At 63.3% G+C, this 13041-nt stretch overlaps 4 protein-coding genes across 4 annotated transcripts; 1 reads left to right on the top strand and 3 right to left on the bottom strand.

Annotated features, from left to right (window-relative positions):
- Positions 1–125: 125 nt before the first annotated feature.
- On the bottom strand, positions 126–2792 carry BXZ73DRAFT_106536 (glycoside hydrolase; the record flags this gene model as incomplete). The annotated part of the gene is made up of 16 exons (XM_048016646.1): positions 126–176; positions 239–258; positions 318–378; positions 473–704; positions 762–1058; positions 1110–1222; positions 1273–1299; positions 1353–1371; positions 1419–1493; positions 1543–1601; positions 1660–1941; positions 1992–2197; positions 2249–2267; positions 2326–2454; positions 2534–2644; positions 2712–2792. 16 exons carry the CDS (start codon positions 2790–2792, stop codon positions 126–128), a joined length of 1782 nt encoding a protein of 593 aa, XP_047872645.1.
- Positions 2793–3342: 550 nt separating this feature from the next.
- BXZ73DRAFT_106535 (Clavaminate synthase-like protein) lies at positions 3343–4811 on the bottom strand (the record flags this gene model as incomplete). The annotated part of the gene is made up of 6 exons (XM_048016645.1): positions 3343–3502; positions 3555–3574; positions 3640–3834; positions 3887–4495; positions 4550–4612; positions 4668–4811. The coding sequence occupies 6 exons, from the start codon at positions 4809–4811 to the stop codon at positions 3343–3345; spliced, it is 1191 nt and encodes a 396-aa protein (XP_047872644.1).
- A 503-nt stretch (positions 4812–5314) lies between these two features.
- BXZ73DRAFT_54866 (Ca2+-binding EF-hand superfamily protein) lies at positions 5315–6006 on the top strand (the record flags this gene model as incomplete). Its single annotated transcript, XM_048021234.1, has 3 exons — positions 5315–5579; positions 5681–5828; positions 5919–6006. The coding sequence occupies 3 exons, from the start codon at positions 5315–5317 to the stop codon at positions 6004–6006; spliced, it is 501 nt and encodes a 166-aa protein (XP_047872643.1).
- A 4332-nt stretch (positions 6007–10338) lies between these two features.
- BXZ73DRAFT_106533 (uncharacterized protein) lies at positions 10339–12072 on the bottom strand (the record flags this gene model as incomplete). The annotated part of the gene is made up of 4 exons (XM_048016644.1): positions 10339–10451; positions 10522–10618; positions 10671–11399; positions 11425–12072. The coding sequence occupies 4 exons, from the start codon at positions 12070–12072 to the stop codon at positions 10339–10341; spliced, it is 1587 nt and encodes a 528-aa protein (XP_047872642.1).
- Between the last annotated feature and the right edge of the window lie 969 nt (positions 12073–13041).

The raw sequence follows: 13041 nt of genomic DNA, 5'->3' as shown, positions 1-13041 counted from the left end.
TTCCCGCGGGGAAGACAACGGAATGGAACAAATATATGTATATACATGCATGGAACTCGATAGCATTACGATATGCACGACGAACGCGTTCGCAGCAAGCAGCGCCGCGCGCGGTATTCCCGGACTCATGAGAAGCTCGCCCTCCGGTGCGGGTTGATGATCGGCACGGGGTGCGCCTGTGATGTTCCGGGTGAGCGACGTGGCAGCATCTCAGGCCAACGAAGACGAGAACGCGCACCTCGGTGTTAAACACGTACTCTGAAACTCCGGGATGAGCAATGCAGGAAAGGCGCCGACGCATGGGAGGAACGACGCACCAGACAGTGGGATCACCGAGTCGTCCTCGAACAGCAGGTATAGGTACTTAAGCGTCTCGCTCTGCGGCACAGTCAACGTCAGCACGAGCCCCGCGTCGCACGGTGGCCCCTCGCCGCACGGGTCGGAGGCGGCGGGAAGGAGGGAGAGCACGCACCATGAGGAACGTCTCCATCTTGTCCTCGTGCTCGACCGGGAGCGCGTCGACGTTGATGACGCTCGCGTACCCGCCCGTCTCGATCCTGCAGTGTTTCTCGATCGCCTGGAAGATGTCCCAGCCGTACCGGCGGTACTTCGCATCGCCAGTGAGCCGGTAGGCGATGAACAGCGACTCGACCGTCTCCGGTCGGAGGATGTACCGCGCGTCATATGGCGCCGGCTGCCCCAGCCTGTTCCCGCTCAAGAGTCAGCGCCTGTCTCGGCCGCACACACAGAGGGGTACGTACGCGGCGCCCTTGATGTACCAGTCCTGCGAGATCGATGAGCCGACGAGGCCGTCGCTCGGGATCCGAAAGTGCGCGATCTCGGGTGAGAGCCCGGTCGCGGTCTCGTGCGTGCGCATGCACGTCTCGATCAGCTCCTCGCCGACCTCCCAGTCGCGCTTCCCGGTCTTGGTGAGCTCCTTCGGGAGTGGGGGGACGGACACCGGGTGCACCTGCGCGCCGGACGTGGTCGCGCCGAGCATGAGCGAGCCCCCGAAGAAGCAGACGAGGTGGTCTTGCTTGGGGGTGAGGCGCCAGGAGCTGCGACGTGTGTCAGGAACCAGTGCGAGGGAGAAGGGGTTTGGAACTCACATCTGGCCCATACGATCGCGCTCAGGGACGAGCTCGGAGGTGTAGGTCATCTTTGTAAATTGACTCTTGGAAATCAGGTGGGCATGGACAGCATCCATAGCGAAATTGTACATCTGAGGATGCACAGGTCAGGCGTGTATGCTATGAAACACATCAGACTTACGTCTTGGTACACAGGCTCAGTCATGTTCTAAGGCGCAAGTGTTAATGAGGATAGCCTCAACGTGTCAGCAGTAAACTTACAGTCTGAAGGTATTGTTTTCTATTACTCTGGTCAGCTCCGCGTATCACACAATACTCAAAACTCACAGCAGGTATTCGTAGTATGAGTCCCCACGAGACCCTAGCCGGATCGCCGACAACACGAATCGGCCGTCTTCAGGGCTGCATTGAGGTCAGCACGGGATGAATGACCTGGTGAATCGACGCTTACTTCATAAATATCGATGCAAGACCGTTGGTCAAGCTAGATTTCTTGATGGTCGCCATTACCTGCCATGTCCAAACTGGTTACACTCATGCATCGTTCCATGTGAAGGTGTCAACATACCTTCTCCACAGCGTCCCAGTACTCCTCGTTCTCCGTCAAATAACTGAGGTACCTGAACTCGAGCTGCAACGTCGAGATTTCAGCCGTGCTGACCAGCCCGTTGTTGTCTGCCGATGATATTCCCTTTCGCTGTGCGAGGTTGACGCTCGATAGAGGCAGCCCCGCAGGCGTGTCGAACGCGGGTAGGATGCGGTCCGCCAGGTCGACCGCCTTGTCAACATAAAGCTTGTCCTTCGTCAGCGCGTACGCTGACAACAGTCCACCGAGTACGCGAATTGTCGTCTGCACGGTCATAAGCCTCGCGCGGCAGTGAGAACAGCGAGCACGCGCACCTCGAACGTGTTGAAGTTCCCGTCCCGGTCGAAGTCCATCTTCTCCTCCACCCACTTCCGCGCACGCTGGTACTCCTCGTCGAGGCCCATGATGAGCATGGTGTCGATCGAGTCGATGACGGTGTAGCCGATCCCGCCCGCCTCGGTCAGGTTCGTGCCCTTGTGGCTGATCGGGTGGTACTCGTCCCAGCCCATCGCGTCGCGTTCTGCGGCAGGTCAGCACGCGGGCGACCGCACGTTCGACAGCGCGTGCTTACCGTACGCTAGCCATGCATGCTGAAGCACGGGGTAGAGCTGAGCGCGAGAGGACGGAGGAAGCAGAGCATGCACGCACCTTGAACGCGTCGCGGACCGCGTCCCTCTTCAGGAGGTCCGCGGCGAAACCCTGGGGTGTCGGCGGCGAAAAGGGGTCCTCCTCGAACCCAAGGAACTCGTACAGAGGGCCTTTCACTATTGACGGGTCCTGCGCGCCGTCACGCGTGAGCACCCTGCTCTCCTTGGGGCGGCGAACGGAGAGAGCATGGGGAATGATCTGCGCGCACCTTGTACACCAGCGCACCGAACGTCGCAGAGACGAGCAAAACGACGAAGTAGACTATCGTCGAGGAGCCCCCTGACGTCGCCTCCTGGCCCACCGACTGCTTCGCATCCGTCTATCGTAAAGGGCGCGACAGAACACGCTCAGCTTCCCACATAAGCGGTGTTCAAAGGTTGACTAACAGGGTTGCCCGCACTCTTGCCTTTCGTGGCGTCCGACTTCGTCCCTGCACCGTTTCTTTTCCTCAAGCTGCCCTCGGACATAGCGTGTGTTGCCCCAGGGGGGTATAGTCGTGTACGGTGAGAGCGGAGTAGCGCGTGCCAGCCGTCGCCCGGTCAATTAGCGAGTGATTGAGAAAGCAAGTGGGGGGCCAGGGGGCAGGGAGGACGCTCTCTGGGGAGTAGAAGGGGAGAAACAAGGTATGAATTCTTGGCCAGGTCATGCCAAGTACCGCATTTCGGAAGGAATGTATGGCATCCACGTGACTTTTCGGCGGTGGTATCTCGGGAAGCTGACGCCCCTACTTGGTATACACGAGGTCAGTAAGAAACGTGGTGATTGCGAGTACTGGTTGAAGAGAGGTTGCTGCGGGGCCTGCGCTCCCGACAGTCGTGGACGGAAATACAGTCGGCGCGCTATGCATGTCGCAACGGGGCCTGCGGTGCGCAGTCGTCAGGCCTTCAGGAAGGATCGGTAAACGACGATGTGCATTCCATCCGGCAGCGTATAAATACATGACATTAGCTTTACACGTACACCCGCATATTACACTGCAGTCCGAGAGGATCATACATGGCAGTATATCGTGCGCGCTCAAGCCCACGCCTTCACGTCCTCAGCCGAGGGGCCAACCGGGTCTTCGGACGCGGCGAGGTTGCACTGGTGGAAGGCGCGAACAGTCTCGGGAGTGAACGCACCGACGACCGTGTGCAGCACGCCGCGGTTGTGGAAGAGCACGAGGTCCTTCTCTTGCCTGGGAACCCAATGAGTATCCGGGGTAACCAGTCGAAGTGAATAGCGCTCACCAGTCATGGGGGTAAACCAGCTGGTGTGAAGCGAGGACGTCGTGAGGTCGTGTGATCAAGAGCTTCTGCAGATCTATGTACTCACGTTGGGTGCAATAGCCGGACGCTGCATCTTGTAGAGAAGGTCGCGGACTTCCTTGAGATCCGTGAGGTGCGCACCGTCAGGATAGAGAGCGCCTTCACGCTTCGCACCCTCGGGCAGAGGGTCGACAAGAAGCTCGGCGACACCACAAGGGTGGACCTGGAAGTGAAGCTCGCCCGTGACCGGGTTCTTCCAAAGCTGAGGCAACATGAGACACAGCGCATACCTGCAGAAATACGAAGGCACGCACAATGGGAAAGACCTTGACCTTGGACTCCTCGAACGCCGGCAGCTCCTCCTTCGACATCTCCAGACCCTCCGACATGATCCCCAGCCCCGTCGGGAGCGCGCGCGCAGGCGCCATCCAAACGTACGGGTGAGGGGAGTACTTCACCTTCGAGCGCACCGCGAGACTCTTCATCTCCGGCGGGAGGATCTCGAACATCGTCCGCCCGTCCACGAACGCGGTCGTCCCCAGCGGCACATCGAGCTCGTCCTCGGTGCCGTCGTCGTAGCGCACGGTCTGGCGCGGGCCCTTCGGCACCGTCACGCCGTAGAGCGTCGTAACCTTCGGCGGCGAGAGGTCGTAGAGCGCAGCGTCGATGTGCCAACGGTAGTAGCGGGTGTAGCCCTTGGCCTCGTCCTCGGGAGAGACACGCGTCTTGTGGAAGGTGGTGTGGGACGGGTGCTTGAGCTTGGCTTCGGCAAGGCCCTCGTGGTCGTGGACCACGCCGTTGCCGATCAGCTGCACCTGGGGCACGCGAGGGATCGTCTTCAGGTCGGGGTGGAGGATGGACTTCTTCTCGGCGCCGGTCTTGTTGTTGCCGTGGCCGTAGCTCTCGGAAGACGGGTCAAATGCCTGATAAGCAGACTTGAGGGTGGGTTTCGGAAGGGCGGGGGTGATGATACGCACCTTGGTCAAGGCATACTGCTGCTCGGGGGAGAGGTCTGCATTGCGGAACAGGAGGGCGCCATGCTGATCACCTGTAACTCAGTGAGCTGATTCGCAGGAGCGATAGCACTACAGTGACCTTGTAAAGCAGATCGTGGACCTCCTTGAACTCCTCCGGAGACAGGCTACCGGGCTTGACGCCTCGGACCTCGCGGCCAAAATTCGGGAGCTTGGAAGCGTCAAGAGTGGCGGGTGTGGGGAGCGGAACAACTTCGATAGCCATGGCGGCGGGTGTGGTGTGAAAGCTTGCGAAAGAGTAGGATTCAGCAGAGGCGAGGAGGCGAGGACGGAGAGTGCGTGTAGCTGTGGGCCAAGTCAGACCAAGACGGTCCTGGTGAGCCAGTTTAAGAAGGTACGACGCTTACCGGCGCGGAATAGCCCGAGCCCCGGTCCACCCAGCCTCTCCTTACTGTCCGATAAACACCGAACTGTGCGGGTTGCTCGAGCTGTGGCCAGTGATAGAGGAAACATTGTCGCGTGTTGAACCGACGTGCTGCTGCGCCCACTGACGGACACAGTGCACAGGCCTCCGGCAACCTACTCGCGATTACGCACGCGCCTATCTACAGATCACGTGTGAAACACGCTGCAGACAAGCGAACATTCGGACACGCGACGCGTTCACCAGTCAATCTCTTCCCCATCCTCTTGACGCGTTTACGCCCCTTCTAAGCACCACGCAACGCGTCTTCCTGCACGAGCTTCACACCCATAAGCTATCCAACCATGTACTCTGCATCCTCAGCCGCGCAGAAAGCCAAGCGACGCACGCACGCCCGCCCCGAACTCTCGGACGAGCAAAAACAGGAAATCAAGGAGGCCTTCGAGCTCTTCGACACAGACAAGGACGGAGCGGTGGACTACCATGAGCTGAAGGTTGCCATGCGCGCCCTCGGCTTCGATTTGAAGAAGGCGGAGGTCTTGAAGATCTTGCGGGACCACGACAAGTCGGGCGGGAATGTCCTGGATTTTGATGATTTCGTCAAAATCAGTACGCACCTCTCACCGTGCTACGCCTCTTGGGCGACACTGACCCGCAGATTTTTCTTCGTGTTCCCCTTCTACCGTGTCGTCTCGCCGCCTAAATCGAAGTGAGCGAACGAATCCTGGCGCGTGACCCCATGGAGGAGATCCGGAGAGCGTTCCAACTGTTCGACGATGATAACACGGGAAAGATCAGCCTGAGGAATCTTCGCCGAGTTGCGAAAGAGATTGGTGATAGACTGGAGGATGAAGAACTGTGAGTGTTCGTCTTGAGCTGCCGCTTTCTGTCCCTTACACATTCTCCACGCCCCACGATCATGTCAATGTATGCTTACGCCCCTCTCAGCCAAGCCATGATTGACGAGTTTGACCTCGACCAAGATGGGGAGATCAACGAGCAAGAGTTCTTTTCCATCATGACCGACGATGCGTAGCTTCTGTTTACGCCCTCTATGCTTGATTTCCGCTCGGTCGACACACGCTTTCCATCTCCTGTCAAGCTCTCCCGCTTCTGCGACATATGTTTCCGAATCCATGCTGCTTTTGCTACCTGTCTCGTCGATGATCCTTCAACCGCCTGCATGTAACCCCTCGCGCTGTGAGTAGGTTTCATCCCCAGATTTCCAGTCCCCCGATGCTCACCCCCCGTCCGGACCACAGACCTGTATGAACGTAATCTCTGTACAATACTAATAAACCCCATACGTCTCAATTTCTGCTACCACCGGCGCAAACCACCGTCATTCGGGCATACTTCGCCCACCAACGCGGGCCAACGAAGCCCCTTATCACGGTATCGCGGGGGCGCCTTCCAGCTCGAAAGGTCCGATCGCGATCGCGAGCTGAGGCCCACGCCCGCGCGTTATACGCGCCCCACAAGTCCAAACTGCTACTGCCGCTCCACCCGTCCGACACCCACGGGGATCCCACACCTGGCCAAACTTTCGATCGCTGAGATTTCCGTACGTGCAGCTAGTGCTTGAGGTCGTGTCCGCCAGGCAGACGGGAGATCCGTCGCCCGTTGATCGCCGTCATCGAGTCCAAGGCCCTTTAGGCCTCTGTGCTGCCCACGCAGCTGGAGTCTGGAGCCGGGAGAGTTGTGTCGGACGGAGCCACGGACCTATGCCTCATGCGGGAAACGGCCCATCGCGGTGCGCTGCCGCGGCGGGCCGTCTTCCGTCTGCGCGATCGCTCAACTCCGTATATGCGGCACTCTCAGTAGGTGTGCGTCGATGTGCTACGCGCATGCCAAACGGGCGATGGAGGCAGCGGGTGCGCGGGCCCGCGCGCCGACTGGGCTTGGCTTGGCGAGTGCGCATATGCGGGCTCGCAGTGAGAATGACCGTCCGCGCGCCTCGAGTCTCGCTGAGCGCATCGTGGCCCCTGACGTCGCGGCTGTCGATGTCGTGTCTTCGCGGTGAGGCACCCCAGAGCTGTCTCGTATACCAACTTGGACTCATTCCTAACGCGTCCACGACCCCGGCATGTCGCCGTTCGAGTTCGTCGCGTCAGAGTATGTGTTTACGGTCAACCCCAGTATACAGCGGGCGCCACCGTTGTCACCCGCACTCGCACCCACGTCATACCGTCTTCGCCCCGCAATCATTATCATATGCGACTCGCGCTGTGCTCGGATCTTGACTCACCAGCTCCCACTGCGAGGTCAGTCGCCGGGATCGACGACAATCCAATGTGGCCGCCCACAGCACTCGTGCGGGCCCCTGACGCGAAGGCCGACAGGTTCGTTTCTAGGCCTTGCATTGACATTCCGGGTTCATGTGGGCTCCATGGACCATGATAGCCTTAAAGTCCAACCGGAGTTCATAACACGACGGTGCCGACGCCGACGATCTAGATCGCTCGCTGTATTACTGTGTTTTATAACCCGCTCAATATCGGTGACTTACGACTGTCAGGTACGTACCTACTTCCGGTTGAATACCTCTGCCGAGCAACCGCTAGGGCTCAACCTTCGGACTCTTTTCATGTGGTCCCAGGATCCAGCCCGTGCATGTTCACCTTCCGAAAGCACCGGCCGCAGTATGGAGCCCGGCGTGCCCCGTGCCCCGATCGCCGGCGTCGGGCAGAATCGTGCCCGCACGTGTCGGCTGGCGGGGCCAGTATGCTTCCGGTGCGCGGAGGCGTCCCGGGTTTGTAAGCCCGGGCACTTGTAGGGCGCGCTTTATTGCTCGGGAGCTCCACCAATTGCGGATCTCGCCCGCGCTTGGGTCGGTCGGCACTGCGAACGATTTCGCCACGTCCACCGGCGAATCTTGTCGTAACCGCGCTCGAATTTCATTCACGCTGTGGACCCGTACAGCAATCCACCGGTACCGCTGCAAAGGCAGCGGGCGCTCACGAACTTCCCATCTACGGCTTCGCTCGCCCACCGAGCTGACCGCGCTCGCGCGTGCCAGGTCCGTCGCGCACGCCGGGAAGTCGACACCGCCTCCGCGCCCATCATGATCAAAGAACGCGAAGCACGTCGCTCGAGGAGCGCTCGGAACAAGCGCGAGCTCGAAGCGCCCTCCGCGTTCGCACCGCCCTCCCCGCCTTGCGCTGCCTCGGGAAGTCGAAGGTCGGAGGACGTCCTCCCCCGGACGACAGACGTCTCGCGCTGAGCGCCGTCGGCCGGGTTCGCGCGCGCACGTGCGACCCTACATCCCCCCCGTCGCTGCGTTCTTCGAACCAGCCAGGTCCTCGGTCCTCGGAGCACAAGCGAGCGAGTTAGCCACCCCCGGGGCCGCCGCCGCCGCCTCCCGTTCATCCGTCGTTCCAACTTCCGCCTCCCGCGTGCGCGCTCTCCGATCGCGCGGCACAGCCTGGTGCAAGTGATGTCGATGATGGGCGCGGCCGTCGACGTTCCTGCCCAGGTGGCAGGCAAGCCGTCCACCAGCCCATTCGAATCCCGCTCGGCGCCTCGCGACACACAAGGCGCGCGCACCTCGATCGCCAGCCGGCGCGCACGAGTCGAGTCCAGGGCACTCGCGCGCGTGATTCTTTTTTTCAATCGTGCGATCGACGCCCCGCGCTCCAACCCTCCACCCTCCCGCCGCGGCGGCACGGGCCTCGGACTCTACGCACGCGCCCCCTCGATCGTGCCCCGCGGCGTGTAAGCGTGCGAGCGAGCGCGCACGTCGGACGTGCGGACAAGACGTCCGCACGTTGGCGGGCGCGCGCCGGGTCGCGGGGTTAACGTCGAGTGGGGTGTTAGTGCGGCAAGCGGCGCTCCTGCTGTGCACTTCGCGGGCCCTCGCGTACGCGTGCGCGCGCGTTTCGAGGGGCAGAGGGGGAGGATTCCAGACGACTCCGAGTCGCTCTCTCGCCGAACTAAACCGCGTTCAGCCACCCCGGTGTCTGCGGATCTGGATCCACGGACTCGCTCGCGCTCCGACCCCCCAAATTTGCGCACGTCTGCGCAGGTCGACCACGGGCCACCGACCACAACCAACCCCAGCCCGATCGCGCCAGGTCCGAGCGCGCGCACCAACCAGAGCTCACTACACTAGGGTCTGGGCCTGGGCCCAATTACGTGTCCGCCACACCCGCGGCCTGAATACTGAGTCGCGACCACAACCGGTACCCGCGACTTGGCCAAGCGTTCCAGACGGGCTCTGCAGGAGACACATCGGGGTTGGAATGGAGAGGCGATAAGAGGACGTGCATGACCCGAGCGCGCGAGTCACCAGTCAACCAGCCAGTCATCTGCAGTCCACCGCGACGTGCCCTCCGCGGACGCGACCCGACGTGGAGGCCCGTATAAGCCGTCGACGGGCCCAGCGTCATGCAGTCACATGGACCGCCGTACGTGGCTGGCGGCGACGGCGGCGCCCAGTGACAGGCCGGCCGGGCGATCTCGACGGGCGCTTGGTCGGGCGAGAATCACAGCCAAATCGTCAATCATGCACGATGCGCGCGGGAGCATAGGTGCGCGCCCCACGTAACCTACTTGCCTTTTAATCTCGCGTCCCGCGGCGCGCTCAGCTGGGCGTGGGCGTGGGTGCGACTGCGGGATGGCGCGGACGCGCGGATCATTCGCGTCGTGATCCGCGTCGGGGGGCGCGGGCGCGGACGTGGGCACTGGAACTTGGAAGGGCCCGGGGTCGAGACGGTGGAGCGTGTGAATAAACAAGGGGAACAAGAAGAACGGGGGTGCGGAACGAAGAGCGGGCACGGGCCACGGGCACGCAGACCGCAGACGCAGACGCAGACGCGATGCAGAGACGGGGCGAGCGCGCCGGCGAGGACGGCTCGATAGGATACGTATATGGATATGCGACCGGGGACATGTACCTACAGAAAGAGAGAGAGGCCTGGGAAACGAAGCGGGGACAGAGCGGGACGGATGATATGAATACAACAGGCGCGGCGCGCGATCCGGGGCGGGGGTGGTGGTAAACGATACAGTCGAGAGCAGGCGGGATGATACAGAGACGGCGAGAGAGTGTCCAATGGATGCGACGGGGAAGAATACACTGGTGGGGGAAGCGGGCGATACGAGCAGAGAGAGAGAGGCATAACAATGGAGAGATCCGGGACTGGAACGAAGCGGGTCATCACGAGCGTGTGGAGAGAGAGCATACAGTCGTTGTCGACTCGTGGCGGGGTCGTGTCGGAAACCGCGAAACCATGAACGCCGGGCGCGTGCGGCGCAGTGGCGCGAGAACGTCTGTTCTCGTCTAAGGGAAACCAGGAAAGCCAAACAAACCGGTGCCGAGGAACGGTGGTGAACCAAGAAGGCGAAGTGGAAGATGGGCGAGCGAGGCTCAAAGGAGGCTGCCCTTGGGCATCTGAAAGCCCTTGTGGACGCGCATGTGCTGGCCGAGGTTGTCGTGCCGGCTAAAGTCCTTGCCGCACCCAGGGTACGGGCACTTGTGCGCTGGAGAAGGGAGGGCGCGCGTGAGCACCGCAGACCGCGCGTCGGCGACGGAGGCAAGACGACGACGTACGCTTCTCATTCGTGTGGATGCTCCGCACGTGCCGCTTTAGGTGTTCGCCCCGCGCGAAGCACTTCCCGCAGCCCCCGACCTTGCACATGTACATCCTCTGCGCGAGCCCGTCAGTCGTTGCGAAGCGTCTCTGGCGACGCCGCACGCACCTTCTGCACACTGCCCTCGGTCACGACCTGCTGTGCCGTCGGCACCCGCCGCCCCCGACTCTTTTTCGTCAGGTTCGGGACAGGCACGGGCGGCGCCAGCCGCCGCCCGCCGCCTGCCCCCCCGATCCCAGCGCCCCCGAGGTGGCCGCCCGCCGAGGTGGCCGAAGACCCGACGCTCGTCGCCGGGCTGATCGCGGGCGCGTAGTCCCCATGGCGCGACCGCCGCGCGGCGCGCGGCGCGTAGTCCTCGTCCTCGTCCTCGTCCCCGTCCGCCGGCTCGGACTCGCCGCTCGAGCCCCGGTACTCGTCCCCGCTGCTGCTCGCGAGGCTCGACGACCGCTGGCGCTTGCGGCTGGCGCGCGGCGGGGGCGAGCCCGCGCCGGACGCGGACGCGGAGTCGCTGCCCTGCCCGTGGCCGTGGCCGTAGTGGTGGTGGTGGGTGTTGCTGCTGCCGCCGTGGACGGGGTGGTGCGCGGGGGCGCTCGCGAGGAAGCGCGGGTCGCACGCGTCCGGGGCGAGCTGCACGTACGGGGACGCGGGGGAGACCCCGGGCGAGACCTGGGACGGGTGCACGAACTGCGGGAGGTCACTGTCCGAGGGCGGCGCGTAGTCGAAGGCGAGGTGCTGCGGGGAGCCGCCGAGCATGTAGGGGGACAGGTGCGGGACCTCGGGCGAGTGCTCGGGCGCGCCGTAGGTGTATGCGGACAGCGGGTGCTGCTGCTGCGCCTGCTGTGGCCTGCTGGGCGGCGTCGACGTAGTGCGCGGTGGAATATGCGAGTGGCGAGTGGCCGTCGGAGCCGGGGTGGTTTTGGAGCTGGTCGGGGTAGGAGGGGAGGTAGAGGCTGCTGTAGGGCTCTATGTGCTCTGAGTCCCTGGCGGACTGGTGGAGCATGGGCCCGTCCGCGTGAGGCGGAGAGGAGGGGGCGAGGTCGTACGAGGACGAGGCGTAAGAGTCTGCGTACTGCTGTGCCTGGGACTCGACTACCTGGGACCACTGCTGGGCATACTGCTGCTCCGAGTGGAAGGCCTGGGCCGTCGCGGTGGAGTTGTGGGCGTCGGGATCGGGGAGGTCGTAGGGTGAGCCGGTGTCGTGGAGGAAAGAGGAGGAGGCGGAGGCGGCGGCAGATATGGGGAAGGGGGAGCGGAAGGAGGGGAGGGCGAAGTTCTGGAAGGACTGCTGCTGCTGAGGTTGCTGCTGCTGCGGGGTGTTCATGGAGCGAGGCGCAGAGGAGCGGACAAAGGAGGAGGAGGGGGTGAGGTGGGGTCTGTCGGCGACGCGATCGCCAAAGTTGTTGTAATGGAGGGGGACAGAGGGAGACGGGGCGGAGTGGGAGTGGGCGAACTGGAGGAGGATTGAGGCGTCCATATGGTGCGGTTGGGAGAAGGGAGGGTGGTCGAGCATGGCGGGAGACGGAGGGATATAAGGAGGGGCGGCGGCGGAGGCGGTCTGGGCTGGATGGTGCGGATGAGCGGAGGGCGGATGGAGAATTAAAAGGGAAATAGGCTTATGAACGCGGCCTGGACGTACGGGATCGAAGACGAAAGCGGACGGAGGGCGAGCTCTGGGCCGGAGCGCGGCGACGGAGGCGATCGGGCGGCGCAGGCAGCGGTGGGGCCTGTTGCTTACCGGCCAGCTCGCGGCGGGGTTGGCGAAAATAAAAGATAAAACGGGCCGGAGCGCGGGCGGGCGGGCGGACGGGGCGGGCGGCGGGGAATGGAGGGCGGCGGAGGGCGGGCAGACGCGGGCCGGGGGATCGGCGGGAGCTGTGCCGAGGACGCAGGGGCGGAGGAGGAGGAGAAGAAGCTCGGTGGGCTGCAGGCCAGTAAATACTCGCCGGACACGCGCACTGCCGCCCCGTGGGTGGACGGCGGGCACACAGCAGACCGTCGGTCGACCAGCGCGGGCGGGCGGCGGGGAGGTGCGGCCAGGGCACACAGGCGGGACACACAGCCAGCCAGGGCGGGCAGGGGACGGGAGCTGCAGCCTGGCCAGCCTCGCACCGCCCCAGATCTTGTCCTCCCCCGGGCGCCAGAGCCTGTCCGCATTGCCACCGAGCCTGGCTGTCCCCCGCTGCCCCGCCCCGGCCGCCCGTGTGCCCGCCCCGCGCACGCGCGCGCGCAGAGCCCGGCGGTTGCGCGCACACGTCAGAGCCCCGCCAGCGACGCGCGCGGTCGCAGCAGACGCAGGCCGAGCGAAGCCCGCGCGCGAGAGTCGCAGAGCCGCGTCCCTGTCGATGCCATCCATCCCCGCGATCTCCCAGCCGATCTCGCCTTCCCACCGAAGCAGCGCAGGCCAACTTACCCCAAATCTCCGATCTCCCTCTCCAATCTCGCGCTAGCCCCATCCGGCCCTCCATCACCATCCCCCGCT

The sequence above is a fragment of the Epithele typhae genome, assembly GCF_022376455.1.
Source record: "Epithele typhae strain CBS 203.58 chromosome Unknown BXZ73scaffold_85, whole genome shotgun sequence".
In the NCBI taxonomy this organism is placed as follows: domain Eukaryota; kingdom Fungi; phylum Basidiomycota; class Agaricomycetes; order Polyporales; family Epitheliaceae; genus Epithele; species Epithele typhae.
The sequence above is the reverse complement of the archived record's forward strand: the minus strand, read 5'-3'. Positions and strand labels throughout refer to the sequence as shown.